Source organism: Rana temporaria, chromosome 11 (genome assembly GCF_905171775.1).
Source record: "Rana temporaria chromosome 11, aRanTem1.1, whole genome shotgun sequence".
Classification (NCBI taxonomy): Eukaryota; Metazoa; Chordata; class Amphibia; order Anura; family Ranidae; genus Rana; species Rana temporaria.
This window is the reverse complement of record NC_053499.1, coordinates 113730260-113754738: the sequence shown is the minus strand read 5'-3', so window position 1 is coordinate 113754738 and position 24479 is coordinate 113730260. Positions and strand designations below refer to the sequence as shown.

The 24479-nt window shown below is 46.2% G+C and overlaps 1 protein-coding gene across 3 annotated transcripts in view; it reads right to left on the bottom strand.

Annotated features, from left to right (window-relative positions):
- Positions 1-1560: 1560 nt before the first annotated feature.
- The window catches only part of LOC120917509 (transmembrane protein 272-like), a 165516-nt gene continuing 142597 nt past the window's right edge, over positions 1561-24479 (bottom strand). For all 3 annotated transcript variants that reach the window (XM_040328848.1, XM_040328850.1, XM_040328849.1), the window contains 2 exons: positions 17354-17517; positions 1561-1865 (listed from right to left, as the gene is read on the bottom strand). In XM_040328848.1, the coding sequence (XP_040184782.1) occupies positions 1824-1865; positions 17354-17517 (206 nt within the window). In that variant the 3' untranslated portion in view covers positions 1561-1823. The remainder of the gene's footprint in view (positions 1866-17353; positions 17518-24479) is intronic.

Here is a 24479-nt window from a genome sequence, read left to right as displayed (position 1 = left end):
CAATGGCATTAGTTCTTTTTTTTTGCTATAGGGCCCTGTGATTTCTAGTTACGCCCCTGCGTGATTATATATGTGGATGAGGGCGCTGTGGTGCAACATGTGAACCAATTACACACATATCCTAGTGAATGAGATTCACCTGGTAGGTGAAACAAAAAATAAAAAGGTACTGCTATTGTGCGATTATATAAACATCTAAGAAAATTGATTAGAATTAAGTTTCAACACATCAAAATTACAGGAAAAAACCCGCCCAGATGATAACAGATTTCATCCAAAAAAAATGTAAATGCAATAACACAGATTGTCACAAATGTGATGTGATCATGTGAGAAAGTTCATAAAGAGAAAAGTTCATGTGGATAGATGCTTGTAAAGGTAAACATGTGGTTAGATTCACAGCAGATAAGGAAACGACTTCACCATCTAGTTTCACCCAAAGTGCTCTGGATAACTTATGCGCTTACCCTTAAGTATGGACCCCTTAGGAAAGTGGGACATGCGCGCTGAGCAGGATGAGTGCCTGCACACTGTATGGCAGAAGCTGCAACAAGGAATCCACTTGTACAAAACGATGTTTTTAGCTTATTATGAAATACTTGCCTTAGAACGAGGCGTCGGTACCTCTGCCGGTCCACGCCGAGGGAGATGACATTTCCCCTCGGCGTATCTTCCGGGTATCGCGGCTCCAGCGCTGTGAGTGGCTGGAGCCACGATGTCGTCACTCTTTCCGGCAAGGTCCGGCGTCTGCCGGGCAAGACTTCTGCCGGGCAAGACTTCTTTCCGGCAAGGTCCGGCGTCTGCTGGGCCTTAAGCCGAGAATCCCCTGTGCGCATGTGCCGCTGCGCCATTCAGTGGCTCATTGCAAGGGGAATATCTCCTAAACCGTAAAGGTTTAGCAGATATTTTTTTACCTACAGGTAGGCCTTATATGTAAAAAAAAAGACTATAAAACCACTTTAAAATCTAATAATGGCCATATACTGTAGGTAATTATAAATGATCAATCAAACGTAGGTTTGAATAATCCCTTTCTTGAAATGTATTGTTTTACACAAGAGAAAAACATTGATCACACCTTTTTGATGGAAACAAGCAGCCCAATAAGAGCAACCAATTTATATAGAAAACATATTTATATACTTTTTCTACATTTATATACACACTGTATATACAATTTTTCACCAAAACAACTTATATTGTATGTACATATACAACGTAGTTGCATGTAAGACCAAGGTGAAAAATATCAGTACTTGTATTTTAAAAAGTAACATTTGGTATGAATTTCCCCTTCCTTGCACAATATCCACACAATTGTAGTACTATGCCGTTTGTGTATGATAAAATGCAGAAGATGCATCACATAAGTTCATCTTTAAACTTTCTATTCATCATAGATATTGTTCGGCAGATTTTGTATGGCCCATCCATGTTTACTCAGATTTATTTCTAATCCACACCATTCAGTAACCAGATACGTTTGGTAAATACTGGACCTGCAAACTGCCCACCCACCCACATATTGTTACTGCCTTCAAAAAAATGCTGGAAAAAAACTTAAACATATTCAAGATATTTATTTTGATTCAAAAGCAGTTTTATTCAGCTAGACTTTTTCAAACATGAATGAAAATGTTAGAATTGTTCTTTCCTTTTTAACACTTTATACAGTGCTTTAAGTAGTAACCAATATGATGCATATTATAATGTTTATAACTTAAGAAACATAAATGTCTGTATACATGGGTTATATCTTCACCCCGTGAATCCACCATTTCTGTTCATAAACCAGTTCCATTGCCAGAGATGCTTCCTTTGGATTAGGTTGAGTTGAGATGAGCTGCTTCGTTGGTATTTGCTGACTAAAATATAAAAGCATGGAATAACTTAAAACTCAGGAATTATAAAGGAATCTTATTTTACTCTAAAGCCTCATACACAGGATCGGACTTCCATCGGACAACTCCGTGGATTTTTGTCTGAAGGGTGTTATCCGTGAACTTGTTCTGCATAAAGACGGCAGAAAATTTTCAGCCAACATACACCAAACTACGTGTTTTTTCAGCTCTTTGCCGCCACCCTTTGGGCAACTTCTGCTAGGGTTGCCTGATGTTTAGCATTGGTTCGAACGGACTTGTGTACACGCGATCGGATAATCCGACGGAACACATTTGTTGTCGGACAATTTGGGAGTATGCACAGCCAACATTTGTTGTCGTAAATTGCGACAACAATTGTTCGATGGAGCATACAGACGGTCGGATTATACGACAAAACACGGCCATCGGATAACATGGAAAAGTGGAAATGAATGGACAGCCGCACTCCAAAGGAACTTGAAGAAGTAGTCTTTATTAATAAAAACTGGACATGCAAATCCAAAGATACAGTCACATAAGGAGACATCCGACGCGTTTCGCACACAGTTTGAAACCATGACTAAGCACTAACTGTGTGCGAAACGCGTTGGCTGTCCCCTTATGTGACTGTATCTTTGGATTTGCATGTCCAGTTTTTATTAATAAAGACTACTTCTTCAAGTTCCTTTGGAGTGCGGCTGTCCATCCATTTCCACTTTTCCATGTTTGCCTAGTGCATTGCCAGCACCTTGGATTCCTGGGAGGTTCCTTGATTTGTCTGCTAAAGATCCACCTGGAGTGGTGAGTCCTCTTCACGGCCATCGGATAATTGTTGTCGGAATATCCGATCGTGTGTAGGGGCCTTTAGAATGGTAATCTTTACTTATAGAGTGGTGAGAATGTAAAACTCACTTCCACAGTTAGTGGTGTCAGAGGGGAGTGTAGATAAATAAAAAAAAACGTTTAGATGTGTTTCTTAAGGCCTGTACACACGATCGGATATTCTGACAACAATTGTCCGATGGACGTGTTTTGTCACATAATCCGACCGTAGGTATGCTCCATCAGACAATTGTTGTCGGAATTTCCGACAACAAATGTTGGCTGTGCATGCTCTCAAATTGTCAAAAAACAAATGTGATTATCCAATCTTGTGTACACAAATCCGTCGGACTAAATTCCAAAGTACAAACATGCATGCTCCGAACCTGATGCTAAATATCAGACAACAATAGCAGAAGTTTCCCAAAGGGTGGTGGTAAAGAGCTGAAAAACCACGTAGTTTGATGTATGTTGGCTGAAAATGTTCTGCTGTCTGTATGCAGAATAACTTCATGGACAATGCCCTTAGGACAAAAATTCATGGATTTGTCCGATGGAAGTCCGATCCTGTGTATGAGGCTTTAGTGAACACCATGTACAAGAATATGGAAAACAGTAGTCCCACACACACACGCACAAGTTGAACTGGATGCATTAGTGTCTTTATTCAACCTTACCAACTATGTACAGTAACTATATAAGAGTAAAGCCAAACAGACTTGAGGGCTAACCTCTGCTTAAGATTTAAATCGATATTAAACCCAAATGTAAACATTTATTATTGTCCCCGACCCGGGTCTGAACCTTTGACCGCTGTCTGGCAATATCTCTTCTTGCTGAACCACCTGAGATGCTGGACAATTCCATGAACGATCTTCCCTTGAACCTTGTTTCTCTTGAACCTTGAATCCTTTGCTCCTCCCTCGAACTTCCTATTTTAACCATGCCTTTGCACTTCCTGTTTGCCAGATTATTGTGCTCTCTATATTTAGCTCTTGTCACCCCTGTTGCTGTCTGTATCTTTGCTACCACTTGTTACTGACCTTTGGCTTGTTTACTAAGGTCTGCTTGATCTCGATGTCCTATATCTGCTACTGAACCCCAGCTTGCTCACCTGCTGGTGGGGTGATCCTGAGGACCGTGACCTGCTACTAACCTGCAGCAAAACCCATCTTCACCGTCAAAAGCTCTAGGAACACAAGTTAGTGCTTAGACTCCACCTCAGGTGAGCTTGTGCCATCTACCAGGGTGACCTGCTGCTATACTTATCCTAATGGTCAGTGGGGGCCTTTCTACTGTTATAGCTACTGGTGTCCGAGCCTGACCCCTGACCATGACAATTATACTTCAGTTTACTAATTCATTTGTTTTATTTTTGTCTTTCTTACCTTTATTTTTACCTTGTAATCTAGCCAGTGAGTCTGTTATTTTTCAACAGAACAAGCTGTCCTGCAGCTGTAGCAGTTAGATGCTTGAGACAAACCATTTACCACTGACTGGGGTGCTTACAATGGTCAGCACTGTTTCCCATCATTATACTCTAGAGTGATTAAAATGACTTAAAAGAGTAGCTTCACCCATAGGAGTGAGTTTGGGGTAGAGGAACGTGACTGGCCTGCACAGAGTCCTGACCTCAACCCGATAGAACACCTTTGGGAGGAATTAGAGTGGAGACTGCGAGCAAGGCCTTCTCGTCCAACATTAGTGCCTGAGCTCACAAATGCGTTTCTGGAAGAATGGTCAAACATTCCCATAGACACACTCCTAAACCTTGTGGACAGCCTTCCCATAAGAGTTAAAGCATTCATAGCTGCAAAGGGTGGGCCAACTCAATATTGAACCCTACAGACTAAGACTGGGATGCCATTAAAGGTCATGTGCGTGTAAAGGCCGGTGTCCCAATACTTTTGGCAATATAATGTATGTAGCACCCTTCTAGTTTAGAATTGGCTGCTGGGAAGATTTTGTTTGGCTCCTCTGTAAACAGTGGAGCAGGGATTGATTGCTCGGGGCTGCTCAAGCTTCCACAAGTTGCTTTTCTGTTACTTCCCCTGTCATCTAGAGCAATGGTTCTCAACTCCAGTTCTCAAGTACCCCCAACAGGTCATGTTTTCAGGCTTTCCATTATTTTGCACAGGTGATTTGATCAGTTTCACTGTCTTAGTAATTGCCACAGCTGTTTCATCTGAGGGAAATACTAAAAACATGACCTGTTGGGGGTACTTGAGGACTGGAGTTGAGAAACATTGATCTAGAGCAGTGGTTCTCAACCTGGGGGTCGGGACCCCCTTGGGGGTCGAATGACAGTTTGCCAGGGGTCACAAATCCTGGTCTGTTTCTGAATCCATCGCTCTCCCAGCCTTTTCATGGCTGCCCAGCTGCGCTGTTCCTGGAGCCTGCGGCCACTCACTCAGCCTCTTCACAGCCACCCATTCAGTTCATGGCATGGCTGGGGGACCGAGACTAGAGGTCAGCTGGCTGGTGAGGAATGAGAAGTGGGAAGGGCTGGAGGAGACCCCATCTCCTGATTTCGGCATAGGTGTCACTGCTACGGGACACCAAAGTCGGAGACAAAGTGAAGCCAGAGACACAGTGAGTAACACTACCTGTGATTAGAGTTGCCATTAAAAATCCCCACTACAGTTCTCAGATCAGCAGATGACCTTGATCAAGAGCACCTAAGTTCGCTGAACAGATATCCCCCCAGCACTGCCACTCATCCCCACCCCCCACCAAGGAGTAAAAAATGAAGAATACATCCTTCTGTTTAAAAAATAAAAATAAAAAAAATTATAGAAAAAATAAATAACAATTATAGAGAATACATGGAAGGGGGGGGGGGGGGAACAAAGAAAAAAAGGGAGAGAAAGAATAAGAGAGAAGAAACATGGCTAGAGAGAGGGATGGGGGGGGGAGAAATTAGGATAGAGAGATAAAAAGGGAGGAGGAGAACAAAGAGTGGTACATCTGTATGTGTGAGGGGTGCAAATTACTTGCCACAGGTGCTGACAACCCACGCTGCAAAAATATTTTTACTGTTAGGGGTCCCCACAAATTGGGAAATTTTATCAAGGGGTCACGGCACTAGAAGGTTGAGAAACATTGAGCTAGAGGCTTCTAGAAGCATAGCTGGAGGGAGAGCAGGACAGCCAGCCTGAATATTTATGAGATGTCAACCAATCCTTGGGAGGGAAAACCCATAAGTAGTCAGAGGCCTACTGTATGTAGCAGGGTGCAGTGTTCCTGGGTCAAGTCCTGCAGGAGGAGACCCCTGTGCAAATGCTTAGCCCCTGTGGCTAAACCAGAGAAACCAGAGTAAAGACACTGAGGTCCCAGCTATACTTTGCTGAGGGGACTACCACAGAGCTTTTGTTCAGGGATTGAGCTGGGTCAGGATGAGGCTCACTGGAGAGAGTCAGGAGGAAGTTGGTGGGAAGAAGTCCAACTGTCCTGTGGTGGTGCAAGTCTACATCTCCTTCACTAGGAAGAGCCTGTGGATATCGGCAGGAGGCAACCAATGATACTGTGGCTGAGTGAGTAAATGATCCCCTCCTTTTTTTACTGAGGACTTCTACGGGAGTACAAATCACTATCAGGAAAAGTAATCCTGTGGGACAGTCAAGTGCAGCCAGCAGTGTGTGGAGAGCAACCACAAGCACAACCAGCTGAGCATAAGGCACAGCCAGAAGTTGATGAGTCCTTAAATTTGTTCCAGTTACAGTTTACCAGGAGTATCCCATACCTCCTATCCTCATCCAAGTTCCTGTTCTAAAAAAAAAACCTAAAAACAACCCCTACACTGTTTCCTGAGCCAGTAAAAATGCTGTGTGCCTGGCTGTGTGCGCTACAAAATGAGATATAGGACCAAATTCACCAACAACTCCTCAGAGAGTGTGCTACATATGCAGTATGATTAGAGGTTAGTGGCCCAACCCTCCCGAGGGGGTCAATCTGTGCAAAGGAGCTGTGTGGAGCGTGTTGCTCCTTACTGTCCATGCTGGGACAGTGAAAGTCTGAGCCTGTAAGACCCCATTCACACCTGAGCGTTTTGTAGCTTGAAGCCTGAAGCTACAAAACGCTGGAGGGGAAAAAATATATTATTCTCTATGGAGATGGTTCACATCTCCACTACAAAACACCTGAAGCCAGAAGCTCCAAAACGCCTGAAGCTCAAACAAGTTCTGGGACTTTTATTTAGGCAGATTTGGGCGTTTTTCTTCTTTTTACATTGGTGACCCTTTGACCTGTGCCAAAACGCGGTAAAAAACGCCGCAAAAATCGTGGCAAAATTGTTGACCGCTATCCTAAGGTGTGAATGGGGCCTAAGGATGTAGTAGCAGGGAACTGCAGGAGAAACAGTCGAGCCCTGTACACACGATCGGATATCTGATGGAATCTAATCCGATGGATTTTTTTGTCGGATATCCGATGAAGCTGACTTTCATCAGTCTTGCCTACACACCATCAGTCAAAAATCCGATCGTGCCAAAACGCTGTGACGTACTACACAACTACGACGAGCCGAAAAAAAATGAAGTTCAATGCTTCCAAGCATGCGTCGACTTGATTCTGAACATGCATGGATTTTTGTCCGATGGAGTTCCACACTGACGATCGTATTTTTCTATCGTTTTTTTATCCATAGGAAAAATTTAAAACATGTTCTATTTTTTTTCACCAATGGAAAAAAAAAAAACGATGGGGCCCACACACGATCGGTTTGTCCGATGAAAACAGTCCATTGGACAAACCGATCGTGTGTACACGGCTTCAGAGTTGAGGTTCAGCGTTTAGTGCACAAGCACTGGGACTGTGTGTTTGACGGTCTGGAAGGCCAAGGCAGGAGGCCTAAGCAGAGATACTACAGGGAAGAGCCACAAGGTTAAGTACGGTTTGTCACAATAATTGCGAGAACCCCTGCGAGGGATACTATTCTGATGTGAACTTTTACTTTCTTTTCAATAAAAGTGGGCAGAAAAAGCCCTAAAACAGACTTTGAGGAGTTGAAGTGGAGTGGACTCACTGTTTGGCGCTACCAATGAGCTAAAATACTGAATATCATCACAATATATACCGTAATATTTGAAAACATGAGCACAGTTTACTAATAGACACACATCAACACATCTCCAACAAAAGTCTATTTTTATAATTTGTATATTCCTCTAGCTGTACATTAATAAAATACTCACATTTTTCCTACTTTACTTCTCATATTTTTTAATTGTTGATCCTGCAATATTTTTCTAGGTACATCACTTCCTACAGATAAAAGTATTTACCTGCAAATTCTTGCCAAAAAGCATGTACAGTAGCTGAGATGTTCTACAGGGCTGGGAAAGGGGTGACAGGAGTGATGTTCTGTGGTAATGGGAGAGGGATAGTGTCATGGACCTTGCCTTGCAGTGCTGGAATGTTTCTACTTGAAATCCTAATTCATGTATATCAGAAGATGGGACATTACTGACAGTTCATTGCAGGAGATACTGGACACATTACAAGTGGTTTAGTTGTCCTGACTAGGTCAATAGACAATGACCCTTCAATGCTTAGCTCAGACTATTGAAATGCTAAGTGGACCCAGCTTGTGAAATACCTTTTATTGTGTTCTGTAGGTTAAGAGTGGGTGTCAGAGACGACCCGTCTCTAGGAGATAATTACCTCCACTAAATGACTTTTAGAATGTATGTTTGAAGATGTATGTGTTTACGCTAAAAGACTTTGTATTGTTCTAAAGGTCAGAAGCCTCCTGTCAGGAGCATTGAATTAGCATTCTATTGTCTAAAGCAGGGGTGGGGAACCTGCGGCCCGCGGGCCGCTTGCGGCCCGCGAAATCATTCCATCCGGCCCCCCATGGGTTTGTAAAACAGCGCCGCCGATTGTCACTATGGAGCGGAGTAAATGTATTGCTAAACACACTGACAATGAATAATTGATCATGGCGATCATTCATTCATTGTCAGTGTGTTTAGCAATACATTTACTCCGCTCCTGCGGCCCGCCCCTGTTAGCCGGCGCCAGCCTCCAGCCAATAGGATGATTGCATCTGCAGCTGATGAGCTGCTCCCCTTGGTTTGCAGCCCCGCCGCCCGTCCTGGCGGCGTGACGTCACTCACGGCGGGCGGGTATTACACTTCATGGCTGGCTGGGATGGCACTGATGGGAGGAGCATAGAGAGGACGAGCCAGCGCCACCGACGAGGAACTATTTCTACAGCAGCAAGTAAGCCATGCTGACGGCATCATGACATACGGCGTATTTTTTTTTAATATGCAGCATAGTGGCGGGGGGAGGGGGGTAAATGTCCTGCACAGTGCACAGGACATTAATACATAAGTTACCATGACCAGTGCAGGACATTTACCCCCCCCCCCCACATGCTGCATATTAAAAAAATGCAGCATGTCGGGGGGGGGGGGAGTAAATGTCCTGCACTGGTCATGGTAACTTATGTATTAATGTCCTGTGCACTGTGCAGGACATTTACCCCCTCCCCCCGCCGCTATGCTGCATATTAAAAAAATCACAGACAGTCATCAAAGTTAATAATCTTCAGACTGCATCATTCTTTATGCAGTCTGTAGATTATTAACTGTGATGACTGTCTGTGATTTTTTTAACATTCAGCATGGCGGCGGGGGGAGGGGGTAAATGTACTACCTACACAGTTGCACTGGTCATAGTAACTCATGTATTAATGTCCTGCACTGTGAGTTACCATGACCAGTGCAGGACATTTACCCCCTCCCCCCATGCTGCATATTAAAAAAAATCACAATGTCATTAGGGGAAAGTTCTTATCTTTATTCAGCAGTTCTGAGTCCCGACAATCTAATCTCCCCACGTCCTCTTCTATACAGATACCCTGGTTGAGTAATGTAATTGCCGAGAACCTCTGCACAAGGATTACTCCGCCTGAGCCCGAAAATCATCAAATAGTCCCTGCAGAGTAATCCTTGTGCTGCTGATACCGGCAATTACATTACTCAGTGTATCTGTATAGAAGAGGACATTGGGGCTCAGATTAAATTGTCCAAACTGCTGTATAAGGATAAGAACTTTCCCCTACCAACTTTAACTACTAGTGTTCCTCCACCAGTACAGTTTGAATCGTGTGACTCCGGGTTGAAGGCGGAAGGAGACCCTGACACATGATTCAAACCCTGTACTGTCCGGATCAATCCCGTACAGGTGGCAACCCTAGGAAAATGTCCTGCACTGGTCAATGATCATGGTAACTCATGTATTAATGTCCTGCACAGTGCAGGGTGCTGTGTAATGTAAAGGGGTCTAGTGATGCAGGGTGCTGTGTAGTGTAAAGGGTCCAGTGATGCAGGGTGCTGTGTAATGTAAAGGGTCCCTAGGTACAGGGTGCTGTGTAATGTAAAGGGGTCCAGTGATGCAGGGTGCTGTGTAATATAAAGGGGTCCAGTGATGCAGGGTGCTGTGTAATATAAAGGGGTCCAGTGATGCAGGGTGTTGTGTAATATAAAGGGGTCCAGTGATGCAGGGTGCTGTGTAATGTAAAGGGGTCCAGAGGTGCAAGGTGCTGTGTAATGTAAAGGGGTCCAGTGATGCAGGGTGCTGTGTAATGTAAAGGGGTCCAGTGATGCAGGGTGCTGTGTAATGTAAAGGGGTCCAGTGATGCAGGGTGCTGTGTAATGTAAAGGGGTCCAGAGGTGCAAGGTGCTGTGTAATGTAAAGGGGTCCAGTGATGCAGGGTGCTGTGTAATGTAAAGGGGTCCAGTGATGCAGGGTGCTGTGTAATGTAAAGGGGTCCAGAGGTGCAAGGTGCTGTGTAATGTAAAGGGGTCCAGTGATGCAGGGTGCTGTGTAATGTAAAGGGGTCCAGTGATGCAGGGTGCTGTGTAATGTAAAGGGGTCCAGAGGTGCAAGGTGCTGTGTAATGTAAAGGGGTCCAGTGATGCAGGGTGCTGTGTAATGTAAAGGGGTCCAGTGATGCAGGGTGCTGTGTAATGTAAAGGGGTCCAGTGATGCAGGGTGTTGTGTAATGTAAAGGGGTCCAGAGGTGCAAGGTGCTGTGTAATGTAAAGGGGTCCAGTGATGCAGGGTGCTGTGTAATGTAAAGGGGTGCAGTGATGCAGGGTGCTGTGTAATGTAAAGGGGTCCAGTGATGCAGGGTGCTGTGTAATGTAAAGGGGTCCAGAGGTGCAGGGTGCTGTGTAATGTAAAGGGGTCCAGAGGTGCAAGGTGCTGTGTAATGTAAAGGGGTCCAGTGATGCAGGGTGCTGTGTAATGTAAAGGGATCCAGTGATGCAGGGTGCTGTGTAATGTAAAGGGGTCCAGTGATGCAGGGTGCTGTGTAATGTAAAGGGGTCCAGTGATGCAGGGTGCTGTGTAATGTAAAGGGGTCCAGAGGTGCAAGGTGCTGTGTAATGTAAAGGGGTCCAGAGGTGCAAGGTGCTGTGTAATGTAAAGGGGTCCAGTGATGCAGGGTGCTGTGTAATGTAAAGGGGTCCAGAGGTGCAAGGTGCTGTGTAATGTAAAGGGGTCCAGAGGTGCAAGGTGCTGTGTAATGTAAAGGGGTCCAGTGATGCAAGGGGTGGGGCACGTTTAATCCCCGCTAGCAGTCGAAGAAAGGGTTAAATGCGACTGTGTATCGCTGCTGCCGAAGCGCCCCCCCCCTGAAAAAATGTTTGACCAAATATAACAGGCTAATTTTTAAGTTGATCATTTTGTACGGCCCTCGAATGATGTTACAAAAATCCAAATGGCCCTTGGCAGAAAAAAGGTTCCCCACCCCTGGTCTAAAGGAATGTAAACTCTCAGAGGTAGTAATTAAGTAGACCGGGTTATTGTGTACATTGATTACCCCCTGGGGCTTCTGTCTCAATACACAAGTCTTTCTATCCAAGCTATTGGACCAATCCCTGTTGACTATTTCAAGTCCTCATTTGCATGGTCAAGGAGGACCAGCAGCGAGTTCAACAACGGTTGGCATTATATGGTGCTAACCCATCAGAGACGGCCATACAGAATACCATTAGAGACCTCCAGCTGCAGGAACAGAGAGAACGAGAGTGGCAACAGAGAGAACGAGAGCGGCAACAGGAGCTGAGAATTGGAGAAATACGGCGATCGGTGACAACGCCTAAAGAAGCAGCACCAAATGAAAGAAGAGGAAAGGTACAGATACCAGTAACCATGGAAGAGGAATTCAGAAGGAGGTTGCGAGAGAAGCAGATAGCACAGAGGACCAGTATCAGAGGAGGTCCTGCTTGGATGGTCTGATTCGATCCGCTGCGAACTCTGGAAAGAAGCGCTAGCCCGCGAGCAGCGACACCAGGGAAAAGCTCTCCCCTCCATCCATGTAAGGTACTGGTCACAGTATGAAGTAAGAATGCTGTTATTAGGGGAACAACCGAAGCAGGAGTGGACAGCAGAGTTAAGCAGGCTGATCCGGGCAGAGATGCGGTTGGACGAGAGCTACAGAGCCCTCCGGTGGTATGTAGTCCAAGAGTGCCCGTGGTCAGCGGATGACAGCCCCACGGAAGGCTTTGACTATAATGGCCTGGGATTGTTGTATTGGAGGATGTCCAGGGATCCCAACTTTGGGATTGATCGGGAGTGGCGTTGGGAGGAAATAATGGAGCACAGAGAGCGAAGACTGAATGTCCCGGAAGTGCACTGGTTACAGGAAGATTTGGAATTCCTGGCCGCTCAGGAATGGGAACTGGAAATCGCCTACAAACAGCTGCTAGACTTCGCTCAGCAGCAGGGTGAGGTTCCCTTTACATGGGACTATGAGGAAATATCAGCTGACAGTGATGAAATTCTGGCTGATGAATCAGCAGTGGAAAATCGGGAGCTTGTCATTCCCAAAGCTGAAGTGCTGACTGCAGGGCTGAGCTCTGCTAACCTCTGCTCAGTACCTATACAGTGATGAAAATAAGTATTTGAACACCCTGCTATTTTGCAAGTTCTCCCACTTGGAAATCATGGAGGGGTCTGAAATTGTTATCGTAGGTGCATGTCCACTGTGAGAGACATAATCAAAAAAAAAAAATCCAGAAATCACAATGTATGATTTTTTTTAACTATTTATTTGTATGATACAGCTGCAAATAAGTATTTGAACACCTGAGAAAATCAATGTTAATATTTGGTACAGTAGCCTTTGTTTGCAATTACAGAGGTCAAACGTTTCTTGTAGTTTTTCACCAGGTTTGCACACACTGGAGGAGGGATTTTGGCCCACTCCTCCACACAGATCTTCTCTAGATCAGTCAGGTTTCTGGGCTGTCGCTGAGAAACACGGAGTTTGAGCTCCCTCCAAAGATTCTCTATTGGGTTTAGGTCTGAAGACTGGCTAGGCCACGCCAGAACCTTGATATGCTTCTTACAGAGCCACTCCTTGGTTATCCTGGCTGTGTTCTTCAGTGGTCATTGTCATGTTGGAAGACCCAGCCTCGACCCATCTTCAAAGCTCTAACTGAGGGAAGGAGGTTGTTGCCCAAAATCTCGCAATACATGGCCCCGGTCATCCTCTCCTTAATACAGTGCAGTCGCCCTATTCCCATGTGCAGAAAAACACCCCCAAAGCATGATGCTACCACCCCCATGCTTCACAGTAGGGATGGTGTTCTTGGGATGGTACTCATCATTCTTCTTCCTCCAAACACGGTTAGTGGAATTATGACCAAAAAGTTCTATTTTGGTCTCATCTGACCACATGACTTTCTCCCATGACTCCTCTGGATCATCCAAATGGTCATTGGCAAACTTAAGACAGGCCTTGACATGTGCTGGTTTAAGCAGGGGAACCTTCCGTGCCATGCATGATTTCAAACCATGACGTCTTAGTGTATTACCAACAGTAACCTTGGAAACGGTGGTCCCAGCTCTTTTCAGGTCATTGACCAGCTCCTCCCGTGTAGTCCTGGGCTGATTTCACACCTTTCTTTGAGACATTGAGACCCCACGAGGTGAGATTTTGCATGGAGCCCCAGTCCGAGGGAGATTGACAGTCATGTTTAGCTTCTTGAATTTTCTAATGATTGCTCCAACAGTGGACCTTTTTTCACCAAGCTGCTTGGCAATTTCCCCGTAGCCCTTTCCAGCCTTGTGGAGGTGTACAATTTTGTCTCTAGTGTCTTTGGACAGCTCTTTGGTCTTGGCCATGTTAGTAGTTGGATTCTTACTGATTGTATGGGGTGGACAGGTGTCTTTATGCAGCTAATGACCTCAAACAGGTGCATCTAATTTAGGATAATAAATGGAGTGGAGGTGGACATTTTAAAGGCAGACTAACAGGTCTTTGAGGGTCAGAATTCTAGCTGATGGACAGGTGTTCAAATACTTATTTGCAGCTGTATCATACAAATAATAGTTAAAAAATCATAAATTGTGATTTCTGGATTTTTTTTTTTTTATTATGTCTCTCACAGTGGACATGCACCTACGATGACAATTTCAGACCCCTCCATGATTTCCAAGTGGGAGAACTTGCAAAATAGCAGGGTGTTCAAATACTTATTTTCCTCACTGTAGCATCTTCTGGGTTTCATGGACAGGAGATGGTGAACCTCTATCCCCAGGCACCAGTTGTAGAGACAGGGGATTTGATAGACTTTTCTGCTGAGGAAGAACAACCTGGGGAGCCTCCAGCAGAAGAGCTGGTATTAGGGCCAAACTTCACTGTGCTCTGCCCAGCACCAAGGGCAGTATTTCTGGAGTTACAAGGAACTTCCCCAGCTGAAGCGCTGGTCACCGGACAGAGGGATCAAGACCTCTGCCCCACCCCTGTGGCAGTTCCGGAGGCTCAGGGTGAGAAGATGGTGATCACTCCCCAGCCACAGATTACAGAAGGTATGGACTGTTCAGAGGATGTTATGGATTATGCACCCCCAGCAGAAGTGCTAGCAACAGGGCAGAGTGCTAGCCATCTCTGCCCAGCACCGGGACCAACTGTGGAGTTCCAGGGAGCCGGGGCGGTTGGCCCCCCTCCCCAGCAACAAGCTGAGGTGGTAAAGCTTGTACTTCCAGCTGAATCACTGGCAGCAGGACAGGATGCTACTGGCTGCTGCACACAACTACAGCTTGAGCGGATATCGGTGGATGGGACTGTGGTCCCCACTCACAGCAACCCAGCGGAAGAGCTGGCAACAGAGCAGAGTGCCCCGGGCCTCTGCTCTCAACTAACAGAAGAGGGGGTTCCTGTGGTAGTGGATGGGACTCCGATCTCCACGGACACAACCCCAGAAAATGGTGCGGCACTGAGACAGGAGGATGTCGGCTTTGCTTTGCAAACACCGGGGGATTTTTACCTAGCATCAGTGGATGGGACTGCAGTCTCCACTGGTATACCCCAGGAATGGTGGCCAGTTGGCCCAGATTCCCAACGGCATGATGAACTGAGCCCAGCCACCCTGTCTTCTCTCCAGCGGCTGAAAGGACTCCAGGGAGAAGGGCCAGTCCAGGCCTCTCCCCAGCGGCAGGCGTGTTCTCTGAGACAGGCAGAGATTGGCTGGGTGAGTAATGCTCTCTTTGGGACAAGTTATCTGGGGTACTGGGTGGGTACCGGAATTGGGGTCTCTCCCAGTGTTAGTCTCCTGCCAAAGGGGGAGATGTGTGACAGACCTAGCCGGGACAGGGGCTTTTGGAGAGGACTGAATGCGAGCCTCTTGCCGTCCGATTATGGGCCAGGACCTCAAAACAGGAAGGCAGATGGGTCATCCCAGCAGACAGTCCTGGAACCTTAAGACTACTTTTCCAACATCCTCGAGTTGACCCGTTTGGGTCCCACTGCGGCTGTTGGACTGTTTCTCAGGGGAAGTAATGTCATGGACCTTGCCTTGCAGTGCTGGAATGTTTCTACTTGAAATCCTAATTCATGTATATCAGAAGATGGGACATTACTGACAGTTCATTGCAGGAGATACTGGACACATTACAAGTGGTTTAGTTGTCCTGACTAGGTCAATAGACAATGACCCTTCAATGCTTAGCTCAGACTATTGAAATGCTAAGTGGACCCAGCTTGTGAAATACCTTTTATTGTGTTCTGCAGGTTAAGAGCGGGTGTCGGAGACGACCCGTCTCTAGGAGATAATTACCTCCACTAAATGACTTTTAGAATGTGTGTTTGAGGATGTATGTGTTTACGCTAAAAGACTTTGTATTGTTCTAAAGGTCAGAAGCCTCCTGTCAGGAGCATTGAATTAGCATTCTATTGTCTAAAGGAATGTAACCTCTCAGAGGTAGTAATTAAGTAGACCGGGTTACATTGATTACCCCCTGGGGCTTCTGTCTCAATACACAAGTCTTTCTATCCAAGCTATTGGACCAATCCCTGTTGACTATTTCAAGTCCTCATTTGCATGGTCAAGGAGGACCTGAGTGAAGACTGCATATACAGTACTTTACAATTGACCAATAGGAAAGCGGTTGTTGGGGGTGGGATGTTCCAAATTCTGTATAAAAGTGTGCTGTGTACTTGAAAATAAAGAGTCCTGTTTGAACTTACATACAGCCTGCCTGGTGTGTGTTCTTAATGGGTCCGAATGGCACATAGCTGTAATTCGGATCCTGGAACCTTGGATGACTGGACCATCAGACGTTGCAATCTGCAAGCTGACTCACTGGTAGCAGAGGAGTGTCGGGAGAGCAGAATCGAGCGAGCAAAGGGTCTCGTCACAGATAGCAGTAGAGATGCTCTGTGAGGATGGGAGAGGGGTGACAGGAGAGATGTTCTGCAGGGCTGGAAGAAATGGGGTGACAGGAGAGATGTTCTGTGGTGATGGGAGAGGGATAGCAGTAGAGATGTTCTGTGGTGATGGGAGAGGGATAGCAGTAGAGATGCTCTGTGAGGATGGGAGAGGGGTGACAGGAGAGATGCTCTGCAGGGCTGGAAGAAATGGGTTGACAGGAAAAATGTTCTGCAGAGCTGGAAGCGGGGTGAAAAGAGTGATGTTTTGAAGGAATGGGAATCCCTCCCTTCTATCACCCTTAACCCCCCCCCCCAAATGTGTGCAGGGGGGAAATGTGCATGTGGAAACCTTTACACAGAGGGGATCAATGTCTATGGGGTAGGGGGAAATGTGTGTGGAGGCTGGGTTGAGGGGATTCATACACAGGGGGCAGAGTGTGCAGGGGAAAAGGGGGCAATATGTACAGAGAGGTTGGAAATGTGAACAGAGGGGGAGCAGTGTGTAGAGAGAGACAGAATGTAAACTGGGGATATGTAGAGGGAAAATGGGAACAGTGTGTACCAGAGCTTTTTTTCCCAGAAAACAGGTGCAGGAACTCAACCACCACCCCCGTTCATATTTCACAAACAGTAGAAGGGTCTTAAAGGGGCATTAAATCCCAGGATTGCATTACATACAGAATGCAGAGTTCAGGGGGGTTACACACAGAGTGCAGAGCTGTCACTTGTAAACACAGAAACCAGACTGCTGTGTTTACAAGTAATTGTGGTGAGCAGGCACCAAAGGGTCTGAGCCAGAGGTGGTGGAACTGAGTTCCCCCTGAAAAAAAGCCCTGGTGTGTACAGTCAGTGAATTTTATTTGTGCTAAATCTCAAGATTTTTCATTGTTTCCAATCAGAATATATTAGGCCATGGTCCATTATCAATTTAATTTAACCATTCCCACATCTCCCAATAAATCCTTATGGATTTTATGTGCGTTGTTTTTAAAATCCTTACCCTCAATCCTAGGCAGCAACCACAGCAAGTGCACAGGCAGATCAGGAATACAGCAAGACATAAAAAGACGTATTCAAAGATCAAGATTCCAAATGCAAATGTATAAACTGTATCATCACAGTCTCTAGGGCTGACTTGGTAGATTCTAAACACCCAGACACTTCCTAGAATGAGAAGCAAAATATTAGATCTGTTCACATCTTGCTTTCATAAATGGAAACGTTTGTACTGTACAATGGGATTCTACATCTATAATAATGCAGTGATTTAAATGTACCTTATTGTTTCTTAAAATTCAAAATTTTCTCAGTTTAAACATTTAATATGTTTTTTCCCCCATATTATGTGGAAAAAAAACAGTTGAAAATATACATCAAGGTAATCTGCAGGAGAATATTGCAATGTTGTACCCATTTTAACCACTTCAATACAGCGCTTTAATACCCACCTCCATACCGGTGCATTGCCATGAAATGAGATTTGCCATGGAATGAGATGGTCCGCCTCCATCTCATCCTATTGGCTCACTCATGTCACGTGACAAAACATCAGTCACAGCTAGGCTATCATAGGGAGAGGATCTCCTCTCCCTGTGATAGCCCGATAGCACTGTCAGCAGCGTGCCTCCCGCCAGCGCTAAGTACACCCCGCGCCCGCAGCTCTACTCCCCGTCCCCCGCACCCTGCAGCTCTACTCCCCGTCCCCCGTTAAGGCTCAAGGAACGGGGCGAGTCTACGCTATTAGCATAGACCTAGCGTTGGCTACGTTAGTAGCGTAACGTAGCCAACGCTAGGTCTACGCTAATAGTGTAGACTCGCCCCAGAATGATGGCAGAGCTGGTGGTCTAATAGCGTAGACTCTTATAGCGTAGACTCGCCCCATTCCCTGAGCCTTAACGGGGGACGGGGAGTAGAGCTGCGGGCGCGGGGTGTGGGGGACGGGGAGTAGAGCTGCGGGCGCGGGGTGTACTTAATCGGGGAGTAGAGCTGCGGGCGCGGGGTGTACTTAGCGCTGGGGGAGGCACGCTGCTGACAGTGCTATCGGGCTATCACAGGGAGAGGAGATCCTCTCCCTATGATAGCCTAGCTGTGACTGATGTTTTGTCACGTGACATGAGTGAGCCAATAGGATGAGATGGAGGCGGACCATCTCATTCCATGGCAAATCTCATTTCATGGCAATTCTCTCCTACATGTACAAATCATCATTCTTTTGCTAGAAAATTACTCAGAACCCCCAAACATTATATATGTTTTTTTAGCAGACACCCTAGGGAATAAAATGGCGGTCATTGCAACTTGTTATCTTGCACAGTATTTGCGCAATAATTTTTCAAACGCCTTTTTTTTGGGAAAAAAATGGTTTCATGAATTAAAAAATAACAAAACAGTAAAGTTAGTCCAATTATTTTGTAAAATATGAAAGATGATGTTACGCCGACTAAAAAGATATCTAACATGTCATGCTTTAAAATTGTGCACACTCATGGAATGACGCCAAACTTCGTTACTTAAAAATCTCCATAGGCGACGCTTTGAAAATTTTTACAGGTTACCAGTTTAGAGTTACAGAGGAGGTTTAGTGCTAGAATTGTTGCACACGCTCTAAAGCACGCGGCGACACCTCACATGTGTGGTTTGAACGACGTTTACATACGTGGGTGGGACTTACGTGTGCCTTCGCTTCTGAGCGCGAGCTACCGGGGACAGGGGGGTTTTAGTTTATTTTATATTTTTTTACTTATTTATGTATTTTTTACACTTATTTTAACTTTTTTTTTCCAATCACTTTTATTCCTATTACAAGGAATGTAAACATCCCTTGTAATAGGAATAGTGTGTGACAGGTCCTCTTTAAGGAGAGATGCGGGGTCAATAAGACCCCACATCTCTCCTCCAGGCTGGAAAGTATGAGATCGTGAAAAAAAATTCACAGATCTCATTCTTACTAGCCGCAATTGCGGTTTGTTTACTTACGGGTACCCGAGCGTGACGTCATCACATCTGGTCACCAGTCATCTCTATGCTTCCCATCCGGCGCACAGCGATCATCTCCCCGGGCCCCCGATGGCACGGGAGAGCCTGGAGAAGCACTGGATGGTGGTGGGAGGGGGGATGTCCCCTCCCGCCGCCTATAAGAACGATCAAGCGGCGGAACCGCCGCTATGATCGTTCTTATGGTGCGCAGGATCACCGCCGGAACAAAATGATATCTGAATGATGCCTCTAGGTGCATGCATCATTCAGATATCACCGCACAAAATACAGGACATCCTATGACGTCCACCCGGGATAGGTTGTCATATGATGTGGTTGTCATATGACGGTGTGCGGTATTGAAGTGGTTAAATGCAAAAAAAGTATCAGCTCCACTTTTTGCTTAAATTACTGCCTAAATTTTGCTTCTAAATTACTGCCATAGTGCTGATCTATAAGGATATAGATGCCTCCTGTATGTATCCTTACCTGTCAAATGTTTCCCCTCTGTCTGTTAAAAGAACTGAAAAACTGCAGATTCTGGGGGTGGAGCTCGGTGGGTGGAGTCGTGATGTCAGTAGACTCCCCGCCCTCCTCTACATTCCCCTTGTCAACATGCATTTTTTTCCTGTGTATTCCTTACACTAAATTCTGCTATGATCACTAACATACAGTCAAAATCCAGAAAAGTAACCACATGACTTCAGAAAAGGAGTGTCTGTCTCCAGGCTAGTGCATGAGATATGTAAATAACCTGTTACTCACAGCAAGGGGGCGGAACGGACTAAGGTTTTTCTCTGTAAGTCCGTTTTATTTCACTGAACAATAAAAGAGGATTTCTCAGAGCTAGATTAACTCTGTGTGGCAAGACTGGGCACAGATGATAGAAAATTGTATATTGTACATTGTGACATAAAAAAATAAAAAATACATTCGGGTTTACATCCACTTTAACCACTTCCCGCCCGGTCAATAGTATATTGACATCCGGGAAGTGGTTCTGTTATCCTGACTGGACGTCTATTGACGTCCTGCAGGATAACAGCAACTGCGCGCCCGTGGGGGCACGCATCGCGGCGATCGGTGGTGCGGTATGTCAGTCTGACACACCGCTACACCGATCTCGGTAAAGAGCCTCCGACGGAGGCTCTTTACCACGTGATCAGCCGTGTCCAACGGCTGATCACGATGTAAACAGGAAGAGTAGAGGAGAGCTGATCAGCGGCTCTCTTGACAGGGGGGGTTCGGGCTGATTATTCATCAGCACAGCCCCCCCTTGGATGATCACACTGGACCACCAGTGAAGCCGCCAGGACCACCAGGGAAGCCTTCAACATGTGGATGGCCACGTACATCCCCAATGGCCATCCACATGTTCCAAAAAATTCCAAAAATATGCCAATCAGTGCCCACAAATGGGCACTGACTGGCACAACAGTACAGTAGTTAAAACAGTGATGCCCAGCAATGCCACACACCAGTAATCAGTGCCCCTCAGTGCCACTTATCAGTGCCCATCCGTGCCCACCTATCAGTGCCCATCCGTGCCCACCTTTCAGTGACCATCAGTGCTCATATGTGCCACCCATAGGTACCCATCAGTGCCGCCCATAAGTACCCATCAGTGCCACCCATGAGCAGAGGCGTCCCTAGGGGGGGGGCCAGAGGGGGCCCTGACCCCCCCAACATCATGCTGTGCCCCACCATGTGCCCCCCCAAAAAAAAAAATTTTTTTTTGCAATTTTTGTATTTTGCTCCCCGAGAGGGCTCAGTCAGCTCTGCAGGGGATTCCTCCCCCTCCCTCTGCTCGCCGACACTGCATAATGCAAGCGCTCACACAACCAGATATTCTAGCCTGGACCGTGTTTAAGTGTGTGCACTGCAGACTGCAGTACACTGTAATCACTGAACTACATTATCTCCATCCCTTCTGTCCCCCCCGATCTGTCTCCCTCCCCCTCTCCTGTTCTTTCAAAACATTCACAATTTACTTTCACTTTCGGTTAGGCAGATAATATACGGTGCAAATTTCTTTCCTGCATCCACAGATTGCAGGAAAGAAACTTGTATGATTCCCCCATCAACAGACAGTGGTGACAGGGGAATATCCCTCCTGCCCAGCAATTATATTCTCCCGACAAACAGTGATTATCACCAGTGACTATACAGTAACCACTAGTGATAATTATAAGAGAATCTGCTCATTAATGGTTCAAATCTCAGCCAATTTCTGCTGAACCAGCTGAGATTTAAACTGTCTATGGCTGGTCTTAGCTCTTAGGCAGCCCATACATTGATTAGCACTGTGGAGTGTCGGCTTCCTGGCGTGATCGGGCATGTGGGATTTCAAACACACCCGAGCCCATCTCTATTGGTTGTAGACAGTTGAGCTCCCTGCAGGTTGCTTAGCAGCAGTGGACCCTTCTCTGACATGCTGATCGGGATGCAATCCAGGTGATGCTCTTAGTCAAATCCTAGTCATAAATATCAGTGATTTTATTGATCAAAGCCCACACTTTACAGGCATAGAGCCCACATGGCTGCTGATCATACGGTTGATTATATTTATGTGGTTGTACTCTTGATGCTAATAAATACTGTGTTTATTAGATCTGACTGGGAGCATCACCTGGATCACATGCCGATCAGCATGTCAACAGAGAAGGTTATACAGCATTACTGCTGCTAGGTGACCAGCTGGGGGCTCGGCTCTCTATAACCAATAGTGCCAGCCTTCCCCTGCATGCACCCATAATGTCACCAGCACTAGGTCCTAATAGACTGCCACCGCTGCCAAGGAGACAGATGCCAGACCAGCGCTGTAAATAGCAGGGACAGGACAGCTGGGGATCCCCACTGTGGCAGAACACCAGGGCCCCGGTGGCAAGACAACCTTTGCAACAATGATAGTTCTCCCACTGCTTTGTACCCTTATATTTTCTCGGTGTGCTGGTGACATATATCTTGTTTTCTGCCACCCTGGGGGGCCCCAGTATAGTAGGAAGGGAGCTCACTGCAGAACATGTGAAAGGGCCCATAGTGGGATCGTAGTAAAGGGCCCCAGGAGATTATATATATATATATATATATATATATATATATATATATATAATTGCATTTTATAGTTGGCCCCCCTACTTTTGTCCCTGTCCCCCCATGTGCCCCCCCTAAATATGAAAGCTGGAGACGCCACTGCCCATGAGTGCCCATTAGTGCCGCCTATGAGTGTCCACCAGTGCCGCCTATGAGTGCCCATCAGGGCCGCATACTAGTGCCGCCTATCAGTGCCCATAAGTGCCGCCTATCAGTGCCCATCATCAGTGCTTATCAGTGCCACCTCATTGGTGCCCATCGGTGCTGCCTTATCAGTGCCAGTCAGTGCAGCCATATCAGTGGCAGTCATTGAAGAAGAAAAAGTATTTAAATAAAAAAATAATTTAACAGAAACATATAAAAACTTTTTTTTTCAAAATTTTCGGTCTTTTTTTATTCGTTGTGCAAAAAATAAAAATCGCAGAGGTGATCAAATACCACCAAAAGAAAGGTCTATTTGTGGGGAAAAAATGATAAAAAAATTGTTTGGGTACAGTGTAGCATGACCGCGCAATTGTCATTCAAATTGCGACAGCGCTGAAAGCTGAAAATTGGCTTGGGCAGGAAGGTGCGTAAGTGCCTGGTATGGAAGTGGTTAAAGTGAAGTTCCGCAAAAAAAAAATAAAATAAAAGTCAACAGCTACAAATACTGCAGCTTCTGACTTTTAATATATGGACACTTACCTATCCTGGATGTCCGCGATGTCGGCACCCAAAGCCGATCTGTCCCTCGGCTTTTGGGTGCTGCCACCGCCACTTCCTGGTTCCCTACTGTGCATGCACGAGTCGCACTGAGCGATCCCACTGGTCCCTGCTGTCTTCTGGGACCTGTGTGTCTCCCAGAAGACAGCGAGGGGGGGGCGGAGAAGGCCCCGGATGTGGCGTAGGTCGCTGTGGCCCAGAAGTGGGAGCAAATATCTTGATTACACAAGTATCTGCTCCCTTCTCACCCCCAGAAAGGTGCCAAATGTGACACCTGAGGGGGGGGGGGCTGATCCCGAAAAGCGGAAGTTCCATATTTGGGTAGGACACCTCAGCATTTTAGGTTTGCAGAATTGCACAGCAATTAAAAATAATGCTACCTGAACCTGCATTTGTGATTGTAATGCAGTTTGAGATCACGGCAGAATCCCAGTGATTCTGCTGCAATCACAAAATACAAAGGTGTAAATGAAGCCTTAGGCCCCGTACACACGACCAAACATGTATGCTGAAACTGGTCCGCGGACCAGTTTCAGCATACATGTTCGGTCGTGTGTAGGCGCGAGCGGGCCGAATTCCAGCAAACATTTGCCCGCCGGGCCTTTTCCCAGCAGACAAATATTCCTGGACGTGTTTTAAAACCGTCCGCTGGAATCCTGCCCGCTCGGACATGTACGGTCGTCAGTACAGACCTACCGTACATGTCCGAGCGCCCGCCGTCCCTCGCATGCGTCGAATGACTTTGACGCATGCGTGGAAGCCTTTAAATGGCAGGCCCGCCCACGTCGCCGCGTCATCGCCGCGTCATCGTCGCGGCGATGACGCGGACACGCCCCGCGTATTGTTTACGCGCGAACTTCTGTACGATGGTTAGTACAGCCATCGTACAGAAGCCCTCTGGCAGACATGTACGGTGAAAACGGTCCGACGGACCGGTTTCATCGTACATGTTTGCTCGTTAGTACCCGGCCTAAGAGCCATGTGTCTGGCAGCCGGTCCCACAGAAGCCAGGATGAATGAAAAAGGTCTGCCCATTGGCATCTGATAAGCACTTAAAGCCAATGACTGAGAGTGCTGACCGTTGTATTCAGGTGAGGAGGCCATCCCCCTGTCAGACCACAATAGCTCAGCGGGCGAGATCGCTTTACTAACATGGGATTGTTAGTAAATTAAACGAATCACAAGCAAAAAAAAAACTGATAGTGTGTACAAGGCTAAAAGCTCCAAATAGAAACACAGATAAAAACAAATACATTTTTTTAGTAGAGTGGAAAGGAATACTCTGTGTCTTCCTGTTCTGGTGAAAAACTCACAGGAACAGAAAGTAAAAAAAAAAAATCATAAAAAAACTTACA